The sequence below is a fragment of the Pyrus communis genome, chromosome 14, assembly GCF_963583255.1.
Source record: "Pyrus communis chromosome 14, drPyrComm1.1, whole genome shotgun sequence".
NCBI classification, from domain to species: Eukaryota; Viridiplantae; Streptophyta; class Magnoliopsida; order Rosales; family Rosaceae; genus Pyrus; species Pyrus communis.
In genome coordinates this window covers 1,720,683-1,734,022 of record NC_084816.1, presented here as the reverse complement: position 1 = coordinate 1,734,022, position 13,340 = coordinate 1,720,683, and the positions used below count along the sequence as shown (strand labels likewise).

At 36.3% G+C, this 13,340-nt stretch overlaps 2 protein-coding genes across 5 annotated transcripts; both read left to right on the top strand.

The window, feature by feature from the left end:
• The first annotated feature begins 1,712 nt into the window (after positions 1-1,712).
• LOC137715737 (uncharacterized) lies at positions 1,713-7,155 on the top strand. 2 transcript variants are annotated; one of them, XR_011065579.1, is made up of 18 exons: positions 1,713-1,910; positions 2,326-2,388; positions 2,536-2,690; positions 2,810-2,923; positions 3,272-3,337; positions 3,589-3,672; positions 3,756-3,842; positions 4,156-4,247; positions 4,330-4,390; positions 4,530-4,589; positions 4,849-4,909; positions 5,167-5,274; positions 5,440-5,558; positions 5,634-5,705; positions 5,802-5,880; positions 6,019-6,115; positions 6,528-6,661; positions 6,749-7,155. XR_011065579.1 is itself a non-coding variant. In XM_068455079.1 (18 exons), the coding sequence occupies exons 1-17, from the start codon at positions 1,781-1,783 to the stop codon at positions 6,657-6,659; spliced, it is 1,587 nt and encodes a 528-aa protein (XP_068311180.1). In that variant the 5' UTR covers positions 1,713-1,780; the 3' UTR covers positions 6,660-6,661; positions 6,749-7,155. The 2 variants fall into 2 exon arrangements, 1 of the variants encoding a protein (XP_068311180.1); XM_068455079.1 differs by having other exon boundaries at positions 5,795-5,880.
• A 435-nt stretch (positions 7,156-7,590) lies between these two features.
• On the top strand, positions 7,591-12,000 carry LOC137716282 (poly(A)-specific ribonuclease PARN-like). Of its 3 annotated transcripts, none has more exons than XM_068455709.1 (7): positions 7,591-8,004; positions 8,491-8,621; positions 8,750-9,075; positions 9,394-9,507; positions 9,847-9,973; positions 10,050-10,320; positions 10,806-12,000. In XM_068455709.1, exons 1-7 carry the CDS (start codon positions 7,643-7,645, stop codon positions 11,644-11,646), a joined length of 2,172 nt encoding a protein of 723 aa, XP_068311810.1. In that variant the 5' UTR covers positions 7,591-7,642; the 3' UTR covers positions 11,647-12,000. The 3 variants fall into 3 exon arrangements, with proteins under 3 accessions (XP_068311810.1, XP_068311811.1, XP_068311812.1); XM_068455711.1 differs by having other exon boundaries at positions 7,904-8,004; positions 8,520-8,621; XM_068455710.1 differs by lacking the exon at positions 8,491-8,621 and having other exon boundaries at positions 8,769-9,075.
• Positions 12,001-13,340: the final 1,340 nt, after the last annotated feature.

The following is a 13,340-nucleotide window of genomic DNA, read 5'->3' as shown; positions in this document are numbered from 1 at the left end:
ATTAACCTTAAATTATAAGGTGACAGATAATCCATGAACAATGCCACTTTGAGATAGTTCCCCCTTAGCATTTCTCATGTATAGGTTATAAAAATATTGATACTGCTAATGAATTACTGCTGCAAGTGGTGATTGATTTAGTGGTAAAGACTTTTATCTTTCAACCTATTGTGTTTCGAGTTCGAACTGTTTTCTCTTTGTTATATATTAATGTAAAATATCACTTAACGAATTACGAGTTTTTATCAAAAGACAAGGAAATTAAACAAAAGACGGCAGATTAAGAATAGGTGCCGTACCACTTAATTATGAGTTTATTTTCATGTTAAATTACGCTATGATAGAAATACATTAACAAAAATAGTTGGCCTTAAAAGAATTGTATAGTTTTTTCACAACCCAACCACAAGTTTCTTTTTTAACTTTGAGGAAAGATATTCCCGGAACATCTTTTCTCTTCGTCATAGGAAATATTTTTGTTCACGACCCTCACGTAATGGTAACGCTTATCACTCTATTTAAAATTATTAGATGAGTTTAAATTTCGAGACTTTTATAGTAGATAGATACAAATCTCAAAATTTAAACTTATGTAACGATAATAAATAAAATGATGAGCAAAAATGCGCGGTTCATCACAATGAAAAAAGTGAGAACAGAAAAGGATAATGCCATTAAAGTAGATTATTCCTATCATATACAATATATTAACCTCAAAACCTATGGACTTGCTCTAGCACTGCCTTGTTCTTGGCTTTTATCCATAACGGAATAAAGCAATGTTATTTTGACAACAGAATCGATTCATTTGGTAACACAATTTTTAATAGGGCAACTAGTGAGTCTTAATTAGATCGTGTGTCAATAAATAAAATGGGCCCAAACCATGTTTTAATTTTTTTTCCATATAATATCACGTAATTAATTTGAAATATCGTCATTTTAACATCTTTAATTTATGTAAACCTCTCTCTTGGACTTAGTACCTTGTTCCAATTTGCTATCGAACTTTCAATTTGATTTTGAGCTTTCCAATTTAAAATTTTGGGTCACTTTACACCAAATTGTTGAATTTATGTTTTATTAGTCACTTTTATTTATTTTTTTTTTCTAACTCACAATACTTCTCTCATTCTCCGTTTCGAGTAAAATCCTTATTTTTCGTTAACGTAACATCATTTTATTGTACAAATATTATAATTGGAAATGTTTATTCTCTTTATCATCATTCAACGATAATCAATAATACTTCGTTTTATCTGAGACTGTTTAGTCATTCATATAAATAAAAAAAATTGATGAGTCATCATGAGCATTCTACTTGTTACTATAATTGTCAATATATTCGACATATACATCGACATATACATGTAACTAAATTGTCTCTATAAATTTAGTGAAATTTTTAAAGATAATTTTTAGAAGATGACAGAAAAATGTACAATTTTGATTACGATGTGTTGTATAAATAAAAATGGTAGTGTTATTCACACAACCATTTCACTTCTCACACCCTTTTTAATTTTTAATCGTCGAATCAAATGAATTAAAAAAGTTGAATGATAAAAAATCAACAAAGGTGCATGAGTTATAAAAATAAATGTTAGAATAACATTTTCCTAAAATATTAGGGGAAGAACTACAGAGTATAGGGAGTAGAGGGGCGGAAGTGGAACTAAATTAAGTTTATTTTTTATTTCGAACAAATCAAATTTTATCCAGTTGCTTTACAGCAGAGGGAAACAGGGAGTTGCGACTCAGCAGACAGCACCAACGAACCATGGCGGTCGTACTCTCTCTCCGCCTGCTTCTCTCTGCAGACACCAAAAGACCTTCTTCTTCTTCTTCTTCCCCCAAGTCACTCAAGTTTGATAAGAGAACAAAAACATCCGTTTCTACTCCTAGAAAAGGTGAAACTTTCTGTTTGTTTCCCTAGAAAATGCTCAGAAAAGAAAATTTCTGGATAATCATATGAGATTCTGGTTCAGACGACAGGGCCTACATTTGTGGAGCTTCATTGGCATTAAAAATTTGCAGTCTTCGGTGAAAAAGACAGTTTGGGAGTGTGTAATTTTAGCAGGAGTCCGAATTTTCTTCCAATTTTACTGTCACTAAAAGAAGTTGTAATCTTTATTGGTAAATTAGTGACAAAACAGTTTGGGAGTGTGTAAGTTTGATCGCTGAAAAAGTTGTAATCTTTGTTGGAAAATTAGTGAACTCCTGTTTTGGGAGTGTGTAAATTTAGTTGGGAGTGTGAATTTGGTTCCAAATTGATGCTGGAGTGAGTTACTTGTTACTGTCACTAAAAGTTGTGTGATTCTGTAGGTAATTTCAATCCCTCACACAAAACCCAGAAGGTGAATTTGGAGATTTCTCCTCACAGAGCTGGTAAGTTTGGATTATGATGTTTGCTTTATGTGCATTAGTGGCTGGTTTTACTTTTACTGTGATTAAATTTTCACACAAGAGGAAGACGGGAGCTGCATTTTCTTGTAAATGTTAATTCGTAATGTGGGTTTGCTTTTGCTTGCTCAGTTTCGGCGGTGAGATTGATGAGAATAGAGATGGGAGGTGCTTTTGCTGATCTTCTCAATGAGAAAGGGAAAGGTTCTGGTGAAAATGAGATGGGATATGTTGGAAGAACTCTTGGGTTTCGTACACGGGATTTAGAGGATCGTGATCTTAGATTGGTTATCTCTCTCTTCCTAGTTCCTACTGTCTTGTTTGTTGGAAGTTATCTTGGACTGAAGTCTTAGTTGAATATTTCTCTCTTTTGTGTTGGCATTTTCTATTAATTTCAACTTTATAGGTCACTGATATTGTTGGCGGCACTATCCGTTGGAAGAGATATCTTGATCATTTGATAAGTTCACTGTGCAATGATGGAAACACATTTGCTAGGATGGAACCACTTCTTTTACAGGTATTTTACTCTCACATGTTTATTACATGCTATTTTGCACCTGCCTCAATTTAACTTTCAACCGTTAAGTCCCATTCTTTTATTTAAATATCTAGAATCTCTTGCACCTGCCGCAATGCGTTGGAAGACAGATCCTATGTAGGTCCATTGGAATGTCCTTCAGTTATGTGGATAGTTTGATGCAATTCAATGATGGATGGACGTATTTGCAATTGCATCAATGGTTAGAACTGCAGCAATAGGAATTGCAATTAATTATCTAGTTACTTTAAATGGTTGGAAATTGTGACTGTGACTTTACTTTCCTTGCAACCAAGTAGATAAGTTTAGTGCTCTCAACCTGTGCAGATTCTTCGAATTAGTTTCTATGAGATTGTTAAGCTGGATATGCCACCATATGCTGTTGTAGATGAGGTAAATTTCTCTCTTTTTAATTTATCCTATTTTACCTCAACCATCTGTTGTAGCTGGAGAGTTTTCTAAGAGACTCGATCATCATCTCGATCTGACCATTCTGATTTTGGCCTGCCAATGATGATTCATCACAACTAGGTTCAGATATTTTTGTTGTTCAAAATTTTTATAGTAAATTCCTACAAACATTTTCAACATTTTGTGTAATCGAGTTATTTTTCTAAATGCCATATTTGTTCCATAAACTGCAGAATGTGAGGCTTGCAAAAGTTGCCCTTAGACATGGTGCTGGCAACTTGGTTAATGCGATTCTCCGGAAGCTTGTTCTTCTCATGGTATGCCATTTTTTTATTTTTATGTTATAATCATGTAATTATACCGAGGTATTCGTCTAATGTTTTCAAATATGGGTTTGCAGGAAACCGATTCTCTTCCTCTACCCAAATTGGAGGGCGATGACCGCGCACAAGCACGCGCTCTTGCCACTTTGCACTCTCATCCTGTTGTAAGATTATAATTGTAATGATGTTCATACTTTTGTTGAATACTGGGATAGGATAATCTGGGACCCCCATGGAGCTAAAAACATATAGCTAACATCTATTGATTTGACGAACTATTGTCGATAACATATGTTTTACCACCAGAATCCACTCCTAAGCATTCAATACTGCTAAGTAATTGTAGATTTCCATGAAATTTTAACATTTCTACCTCTGGAGGAATCAAAACTCGAGTAACAAAACCTTGTATGCCTGGCCTTAATACTTTGCTTTGATGTTCCCCCCTCCTTATTAAAAGTAAATTCAAATTTTTAGTGGATGGTGAGGCGATGGACAAAGCATCTTGGACAAGAAGAAGCAATTAGATTGATGATGTGGAATAACAGTGATCCTAGTTTCAGCTTAAGGTTTCAAGTGTCTTTCCTTTTTGTTATCCTTCTAGTATAGAATGTGAATATCTTGTTTACTTTTTTCTGGTGCTAATGTCAGGGCAAACAGCGGGAAAGGTCTCTCGAGAGCTGACCTTGTGACCAAGCTTAATGTCTTAAAGGTGCTTGATTAGTCTTTTCAGTTTTTAATTTGGCAACGTCGATTTTTCTTTAAAATGTAGACTTCCTATAATCTACGGGCCAAGCCTCTATGATCATGGCTACTTGCTCAGTTTATTGATTTCTTTTCTTGAACTTCAGGTTCCACATGAGCTCTCTTCGCATTTGAATGATTTTGTCCGTATGAAAACAGGGTTGCAGGTATAAGTTAACCATGTAGTTCATTTCTATGAGCCCATTGTTCATGTATGGAGTACCATCCTATTCTTTCTATATTTTCTAATTTCTACAGAAAATACTGACGGGAGATGTCATTTTGTAGTTTCGAGCTTTTCTTAAAACAAATTAAAATGCGAATATAGATGCCTTGTCCTAGTTTTATGAACATTCGATGTGGGCTATTCTGTACTTGTTAGAGAACTGCAAAAGGTCCTTAACTACCTAAATTTTGTTGATTCAGTTGGTCATACAAGCGGGTCTATTGAAAGAAGGTTTATGTTCAGTTCAGGATGAAAGTGCAGGTCAAATTCCTCTTGATTTTAGTATGGTATCGTTTCTATTTTCTAATCACATGCCAGATGCCTATTAGATGATTTTTTTTTGTACAATCACATTTGTCCATGGTTTCATGTGTGCCTACGAAAATTGAAACATTCCGCTGGAGCTTGATTCTGTTTTTCCTGTACTCGGCATACGGAATTTCGATCTAGTTTTCCACTTTAAATTTAGACCTTTATTTTAGCATCTCCTCAAATTGTATGGTGCAATCTTGTTGCAGGTTTAGTAGTTTCAGTTGTAGATCCTCAACCGGGTGAAAGCATTATTGATTGTTGTGCTGCTCCTGGAGGAAAGACACTTTACATGGCATCCCTTTTGAGTGGCCAAGGTATACGTTATCTCGGATTATATATTTGTGTAAGAATATCTAGAAGTCTTATTATTGTACAGATAAATTGGACGAAGTGATGATGATGTTAGACGCTCTAATCTTCTTATATCGTCAATTTTGTGAAACTATAAATAACAGGAGAGATTTACCATTGGGTTTCAGGTATGGTATATGCAGTTGACATAAATGAAGGCCGGTTGAGAATCCTTAAAGAGACGGCTAAGTTGCACCAAGTAGATGGTGTGATCACTAATGTGCATTCGGACATCCGTACTTTTTCTGTAAGTCATCAACCCTGTACAACATTGTTATCCGGGACACAAAATGTCTTATGTGTTCATCATCATTTTCTCCAGGATAACAATAGTACGAAGTGTGATAAAGTTCTGTTGGATGCTCCATGTTCTGGACTGGGCGTTCTCTCGAAGGTGATTGTATAAGATGACATGTGTTGTTTTTATTTGTTCCTGAAAAATCGTTTTGTTATTTGATGCTATTTTTCTTTTAACTTTTGAAGAGAGCAGACTTGCGTTGGAACAGGAAATTAGAGGATATGGAGCAGCTGAAAAGTTTGCAGGATGAGCTTCTCGATGCAGCTTCTCTGTAAATACTAAAACACCACTCTCTTGCTCTCTTCTTTTTGACGACATGAAACTTTTTTCCAGGCAGAGATAAATTCATTGGTCAACTGTATTTTCCCGTTAATTTTACCACAAGTCTGACCTTAACGTACATTTACAGATTGGTCAAGCCTGGTGGTGTTTTGGTATACAGTACCTGCTCTATAGATCCTGAAGAGAATGAAGAGAGGATAGCTGCATTTCTTCTCAGGCATCCGGTAAGGAGTCTAAAGACTAACCTGAATTTTGTTTAACGCTTTATTCCATTTCGTTTTTCAGTACATGCTCTTTCGATGGTAAAGAACTGCTTAAAAGTTTTTGCTCACCAGAAAGAATGGACTATTTCATGTTTTTAACTTGCAAATGGGAACTATTGACTTACCGGCATATTATTTTTTGAGCTCCGGTCTACAAAATCCGGTGCTTGCACTTTACCAAGTAGGAAATAAATGTGCTGTTAAAATGTTAGTCACGTTCTTAGAAAAACGAAATCCAAAGTTCTGCAGGTCTTTGGTTCTACTTGGTGAAACTGTAGATCAGTGTGTGTGTGCGGTGTTATGTGCAGATTTATATACGTATTCTTCTGCATCCATCTTACCTTTTTTTTCAATATTATTTCTGGTCTTTCAGGAATTTCAAATATATCCTGTTGGCAGATACGTTCCACCTGAATTTGTAACAGAACAGGGTTTCTATTTCTCCAACCCTGTAAAGCATTCCCTCGATGGGGCATTTGCTGCTCGTTTAACTCGAGCTTTATAAATGTAAGTAAAGCAATGTTTTGGTTTTAATTGGCTACTGCATCTGGAAGTCCCCTCCAATGAAGCCAGTAACCGCGTAAATCCTTGCAGGTTTATTGGAGAGAATTTCTTCGGAGCTAGAAATCCTGCAAATTTAGTTCGAGTTCTTTGTTTCCTGAACTGGAGTCAGGTTCTGGAAATATGTTGATGCAAATTTTACATTTTTCGCGGGGAGTTGCGATTGGGAGGGTACAATTTTGTTTCAGTGGGAACTGAACTCACCGGAAAGGTTATTTGCGTGGCGGAAAACGTTCCGATATGCTTAAGAGAGAATGAAGTCATAGTTTCTGTGCTGGTGGTTGAAGAACGTTAATGCTAATCTAAACATTTGATGCATGACGCAAAACCGAGCGCAGTAGCGTTTTGAGATTCATACAGCAGATTCCACTTCGTGAGATAAGTCTTGATTGTTGTTGTTGTAAACATTTGATGCATGTAAGGCGAGCATTTGAAATTGTCACATGGTTACCAAATTCGGAGAAGGCACAATTTTCTTGTAGTTATAACTAATAATGTTGACAATGATAATTATTTATAATTCATCAAATTCCGTTGTGGAGGATGATTTTTGTTCTTGAACTCAAAACAACACGTAACAAATCACAATATTCGTGACATGTTTACTTATTTGTAATCGGAATTAAAATAAAGAATTCACTTCTAGTTACAGACAAAATAAAACAAAAGTACACAAAATATACAATAGTTTGAATGAAGGTGTGAAAAAAAAAAGAGAGAATGGCGTGTAGAAATCATTTTCCGAGATAGAAGAAGAAACTTATAGCTTTCAAGATGGGCTTACCCGACTCGATTCTACCAGGAATGGATTATTGAAAACTTGCAGAAACGACGTCGTAAGCGATATCATTTCATCTTCCACCTTGTGCCGAAAACTCACTCTCTGCATAAACCCCGAAGGCGAAAGCTCAGGCAAATGCTCAGACGATGAACACTCACCGCCCGGCGAGTGCACTGTCACGTGCTATATCACGTGCCATATCCCACTCCTCCTCCTCCTCGTCATTACAACAGCAATCCTCGACCTTTCCTCTGAAAAACGTGACCAAATCGAACTTCGAGCCGGCTCTGGCCGACCTGCGCCGCCATGTCGCCACCGCAGACTTCGTGGCCATCGATCTCGAGATGACCGGAATCTCCAGTGCGCCATGGCGCGACTCTCTGGAGTTCGACCGCGCCGACGTTTGCTACCTTAAGGTCAAGGACTCGGCCGAGAAGTTCGCCGTGCTTCAGTTTGGCGTTTGCCCCTTCCGATGGGACTCCTCCAAGCGCTCCTTCATTGCTCATCCGTACGTACCTTTGCTTTTTTATTTCTTCTTTTAGTTTGTGTACTGTTTGGCTGCCTAGAAAGTTGAAGAAATAAAATAACAGAAGTTAGGGATTGACATGATTTTCTTGCTAATGGGACATTGCAATTTGCTTTTGTTACACTTACGTGTTTGGTTGCTGAGAAATTTTGGGAGAAGAAAATGTAAAGTTTGAGTCTTTTGCTTTGATCATGGTATTTGGATTGAAAAGCTTTATCTCTGGATTTTTCTGATAAATGTAGGTTAAATTGAACTTTAAAAAAGAAAAATGAAGATTTGTTTTGCTTAAAATTGGTTACTTTCCCGGGTTTATAAGTTATATTATGCATGTGTTTGTTGGCTAGGATAGTTTGAAGCTAATGCAAAGGCGCACAATTTCTGAGATTGAATAAGTTTGTGTAACTAAGGCGTTTCGTTTTGAACTTTTTATATGGTTTTTGTCGTGTAAAAATATGGGTGTGCTGACAGGCACAATTTCTACATTTTTCCGCGTCAAGAACTTCCACTTGCAGGCCCACCATATGAGTTTCTATGCCAGACTACATCGATCGATTTCTTAGCTAAATACCAGTTTGATTTTAATGTCTGCATACATGAAGGTAGTGCATTTGTTTGATTGCTTTTTGAATTAATGGTTAAGATTTCGTAAATGGTGGGAATGTTACCTTCATCTAGCTTTTTTATATGATGCTTTCAGTTGTAAAGTTAAACTGTTGTATTATCTCAGGAATATCTTATTTATCCAGAGAGCAGGAAAGTGAGGCGCTGAGACGTTTGAGTTTGGCATATGATGATGAGTTATTGGCTAGATGTTCAAACTTGAAGGAACCAATGCACATGCCAGTGGTCAAGATGGCTGACACTCTCTTCGCTGAACGGATGAAGAACTCATTCACTGAATGGCGTGATGGTTTGTTAAGAAGTAGTAAGGGAGGATTCCAGTTTCAGGGAGACTCAAATGACTCCCAACAGTTACAAACCATTTTCTTCAAGTTGCGTCCAGCTCTTAGTCTGAGGGGATTCACTTCTCATCAGCTTAAGTTGATTCAAATGGTAATTTTGGTTTTTTACATTTTGATCTTATACAATAAGATTCTTACTTATGACTGGTTAATTTTGGATATATGGTCAGACACGATCGTTACGTAGTCTTTGGTAATTGCGTCAAATAATCAAATTTAATCGATTCACCTTGGGTTCGCTGGTTCAAGGAAGTTTAACTTGAAACCTGGTTTCAATTTTTTTGTTCTTGTATTATGTTTTACTTTTATAATTATATGCTGATATGGATTTATAAATTGATGTAAAGATTTATTTTTCTTCTCGCTCATGACTTTGTGAAGCTGAATATGAGAAAATGAATGCATGCAGGTCATTACAAGGCATTTCCAAGATCTCTTTTATGTTCGGATAAATGGTGAAAAGTCCTGTCAACAGCAACTAGTTGTGCGGACAGAGTCCAAGGATGACAGAGAGTTACTTCTGGTAAGTACTTTGTTTCCTCCAGTATATATGATGTGAAATTTCCAAACGCTTGAATGTGAAAGTCTACTTGGTATGTTACTTTGTTATATGGTTTTGCTGTCTTTCAGTAATTAGAATTTTAGTTGATTTTGTTTGAAAAAAAAAAATTACTTCCTAAAGGTTAATAAACAAACAACAATGTTTATTATAATTACTCTTAGGGCATAATTTTGCGTAATGCTGTAGGTGCATTAGGGAGAACAGAAATTTTCACAAAAGGAAGTCAATGTATTTGTTATTATGTGATGTTTATCTCAACCTCAGGAGGAATTAAATTTTTATGCATGAAATCATTTGTAGAAAGAGGTGAAGGATGAACATCGTAGGGAAGCAGAGGTGAAAGTTCAAGCTGCAGTTGGGTTTCGTCATGTTATTGACCTTCTTTCCTCAGAACAAAAGTTGATTGTTGGTCACAATTGCTTTCTTGGTACGAATATTGGTGTTAGTTTCATATAAAGGTCAATTTGATTTTATTACTAATATGTCTTCTTCTTGTCATACAGATATTGCCCATGTATATAGCAAATTCCTCGGCCCTCTTCCTTCGACTGCTGAAGAATTTGTCTCTACTGTTAACAAGTACTTTCCACACGTCATTGACACCAAAGTACTATTAAACACGGATAATGTGCTCCAACAACGGATGAAGAAATCCCGAACATCACTTTCGTCAGCATTTGCCTTGTTATGCCCACAAATTGCTCTTGGGAAGAAAAGCACTGATTCGGAAGTCCAAATGTGTGTCAAAGTGGAAGTTCAGGTGGATGATTTGAGGTTTGCTTCTTCCATTCCCTATCCATAATGATATCTCGGTTGTGCTTTATTCATTTAATTGGTCCCAATGGTTTCTATTGTCACATTCAAATGAAAAAGGATATAGCGGAAACCCAACAGATGAAGGAGAACATTTCAATTAATTTTCATCAATGGCATAGGCCGTTTAGAGATCTGTCTGAATACAACTAGGCTAGCATGACATTTGTTGACGGGGGTTAATTACGCATGACATTCTTTAGAGGCAACCAACTTTAGAAATCTGTTGGAGAACAAGTTCATAAAAGTTTGCCCTTTTGTTTCTATTTCTACTTGTCTTACGAGATGTATATACTTGTGCATACCATATGGATCTCTCTTATAGAAACTATTACATATGGAGAAAGATAATTTAAGTAATGTAACTAAAAGTGTCTGTTTAATATACAAATGAAAGGCAAGGTGAAGGGATTAAGTTTTTTCATATTAAGATTATCCATTTGCAGGTCCTCCAACTGGAATTCTGGAGCCAAACATGAAGCGGGATATGATGCTTTTATGACAGGCTGCGTCTTTGCTCAGACATGCAGTCATCTCGGAATTGATTTTCAGGCCTGTTCGTCATCTGAAAAGTTGGCCCACAATGAGAAGCTCCAGAAGCAGATCAACCATCTATACCTCAGTTGGAGTAATGGAGACATTATTGATTTAACCACTGGTAAGAAGAATGCAATGTCTTCGGGGTCTAATAACCACAAAAAGAGGTACTCGCAGATTATGTCTGAGAACGTTGCTTTAATCTGGGGATTCCCATCAAAACTCAAGGCACGAGACATCAGGGAGTGCATTTCAAAAGTCTTTGGCTCAACCTCTGTTACGTCTGTCTTCCACTTGGATGAAACTGCGGTATTCGTTCAGTTTAGCAAGGAAAAATTTGTCTCTGAATTTCTGGCTTTGAAGGAAACATTAGAGAGAAGTGATGGTCCAGTCTCAGTTTTGCACCCCCTCGCGGGACTTTTGGAGGGTGGAAGCACCCGAGCTGCTAATTATGAAACTTACAAGGAAATCTGCAGTTCACCCAGCGCAAAGGGCTTTTTAGCGGATCAGGCTGAGGCAGTTGGTATTAAATGGAAAACTAAATTGGTTGAATCCAAGGAAGCATCAGAGACCCTAAAACGGGAGAGCCTCGATGAAAATAGTGAAGTGAATCCTGCTTCAAAGACCGAAAAATTGAGAAGAAGTACCACAGACACCGCAGAAAATGATCCGTTCTGTGGGCGTCGCGCACAATACAAGATCATAGATACCTTAATTGCTTCTGAAGGCGATCAAATGAGAACTAATTAGTGCCCGGATTTGGGGTTTTGCTGACTTAGTGATTCAAGCTAATTCATACAGCTTCTTCTTATTGAGACATTGGCTTGAAGCAATCTGTAGATTCTCTACATTAAGATTTTATTACACGGTTAGGAACCCAAGATTAGGAAGAAAATGGAATTGTCATCAGAAAAGCCATTTTTTCTTCTTCTGTATTGGCACATGAACTGCACTTAAAATTCATACAGTCGACACTATTTAGTGGAATAAGGCTTTAATGTTGTTAGGAACGTAAGACAAGTACGAACTTGGAGCTATTATATTGTTAGTACTTGGTTGGATAAGATTACATTATATTGTTACGAACGTAATGTAGCTAACAAAAGACTTGGTGCAAAATCGAGTTCATTGGCATTTTAGAATTTATACATACAACTCCACATAGTGAGATAATATTTTGTCGTTTGAAACTTTGAATTTGAATAAGACCTGTTCCAGTTTTATCTACAAGAATATGAACTATTGAGAATTGACCAATCAGAGGTGCTCACATTCCTCAGATAGTATATTAATCTCTAGCTGGTAGACAACCTACCTCCCCTGCATGTCCTCCACGTGTCAGCATTCAACGGACAAGATATTCTCCACAGTCACGAAAACAATGCTTAGGGTTTTGGGTATCACGGGTGATGTCAGGTGAGAGAATCAAAGTCAGACCCTTTCTTTCTTGGATCCACCTGACCTGAAATAGCCGGTCAACATCCTCCCTACCATTTTTGGTTACCCATTTATGAGGTTGCTCTTGTTAATTACGTTAATTAGGACTGACATCAAAAGTTTCTCTCAAGGAAAGATATTTCAATGAGTTTGGAACAATGAACGGTACGTTATATGTTATTATATAATTAATAAAAGTTTTTTTTTTAATTTCAAATGTCTATTCCAAGTTTCCTACAAACTAAAAAATCTCGACTAAAGAGATGCCATAATGACATAGCAAGTTGGCAATCAAGTCATCTGACTCTTAGTTTTATAGTTGTCTTTTTCAACAACAAATAAAATTAATTCTATTGTTTAAAGTGTCAAGTTCATAATTAAGAATATGTTATAACTTTTAACTATTTTAAATTGTATTTTTCTCAAGTGGCCATCTATTATATTGATGAAGATGAATGTTGCTCTTATATCAATGCGTGAGTTCAACCGCATCGGCTCTTTATGTAACATCTAATCTAATAAATTTATCGTTTGACAAAAAAATATATATATTTCTCGTACACACTGTAGTAGTGTGGAACAATATATAATAAAATAATCATTTAAAACACTCTCTAAAATGAAAGAACTTTTAATTTTGACAATTTGTATTTGACATTTCCACTTGGGATGCTCCAACGACTTTGAGTCCTTGACAATGAAGGGTATTTAATCAGGTTTGACAAGATTGTTACATCAGACTGATGTAAAAACAATGTGTTAAAACTACTATTCCACCCGTCACTTAGCATTACGGTTTAGTGGTATTTAATTTCACTTATAAGTGAGAGATTTTATATTCGATTTTTACCAAAGACGAATTTGAACCACATTATTGCTAATCGGCCCACTCCCTTCTCTTTAGTGTAAATATTTTTTGTTAAAAAAAAAAAATAAAACTACTATTCTACCCTCCCTAGCCGGTCATAGTGTACAAGTCACCGGTTATAGCCAGTGGCCAGGTCGCT

What these genes read in the sequence shown, in the direction of transcription:
- LOC137715737 (XM_068455079.1), top strand. Translation starts at nt 1,781, where the DNA reads ATGGCGGTCGTACTCTCTCTCCGCCTGCTTCTCTCTGCAGACACCAAA. An exon ending in CCAAGCTTAATGTCTTAAAG is followed by an intron (nt 4,391 to 4,529) that starts GTGCTTGATTAG and finishes CTTGAACTTCAG; the next exon opens with GTTCCACATGAGCTCTCTTC. An exon ending in CATTTCTTCTCAGGCATCCG is followed by an intron (nt 6,116 to 6,527) that starts GTAAGGAGTCTA and finishes CTGGTCTTTCAG; the next exon opens with GAATTTCAAATATATCCTGT.
- LOC137716282 (XM_068455709.1), top strand. Translation starts at nt 7,643, where the DNA reads ATGAACACTCACCGCCCGGCGAGTGCACTGTCACGTGCTATATCACGT. An exon ending in TGGTCACAATTGCTTTCTTG is followed by an intron (nt 9,974 to 10,049) that starts GTACGAATATTG and finishes CTTGTCATACAG; the next exon opens with ATATTGCCCATGTATATAGC. An exon ending in GTTCAGGTGGATGATTTGAG is followed by an intron (nt 10,321 to 10,805) that starts GTTTGCTTCTTC and finishes ATCCATTTGCAG; the next exon opens with GTCCTCCAACTGGAATTCTG.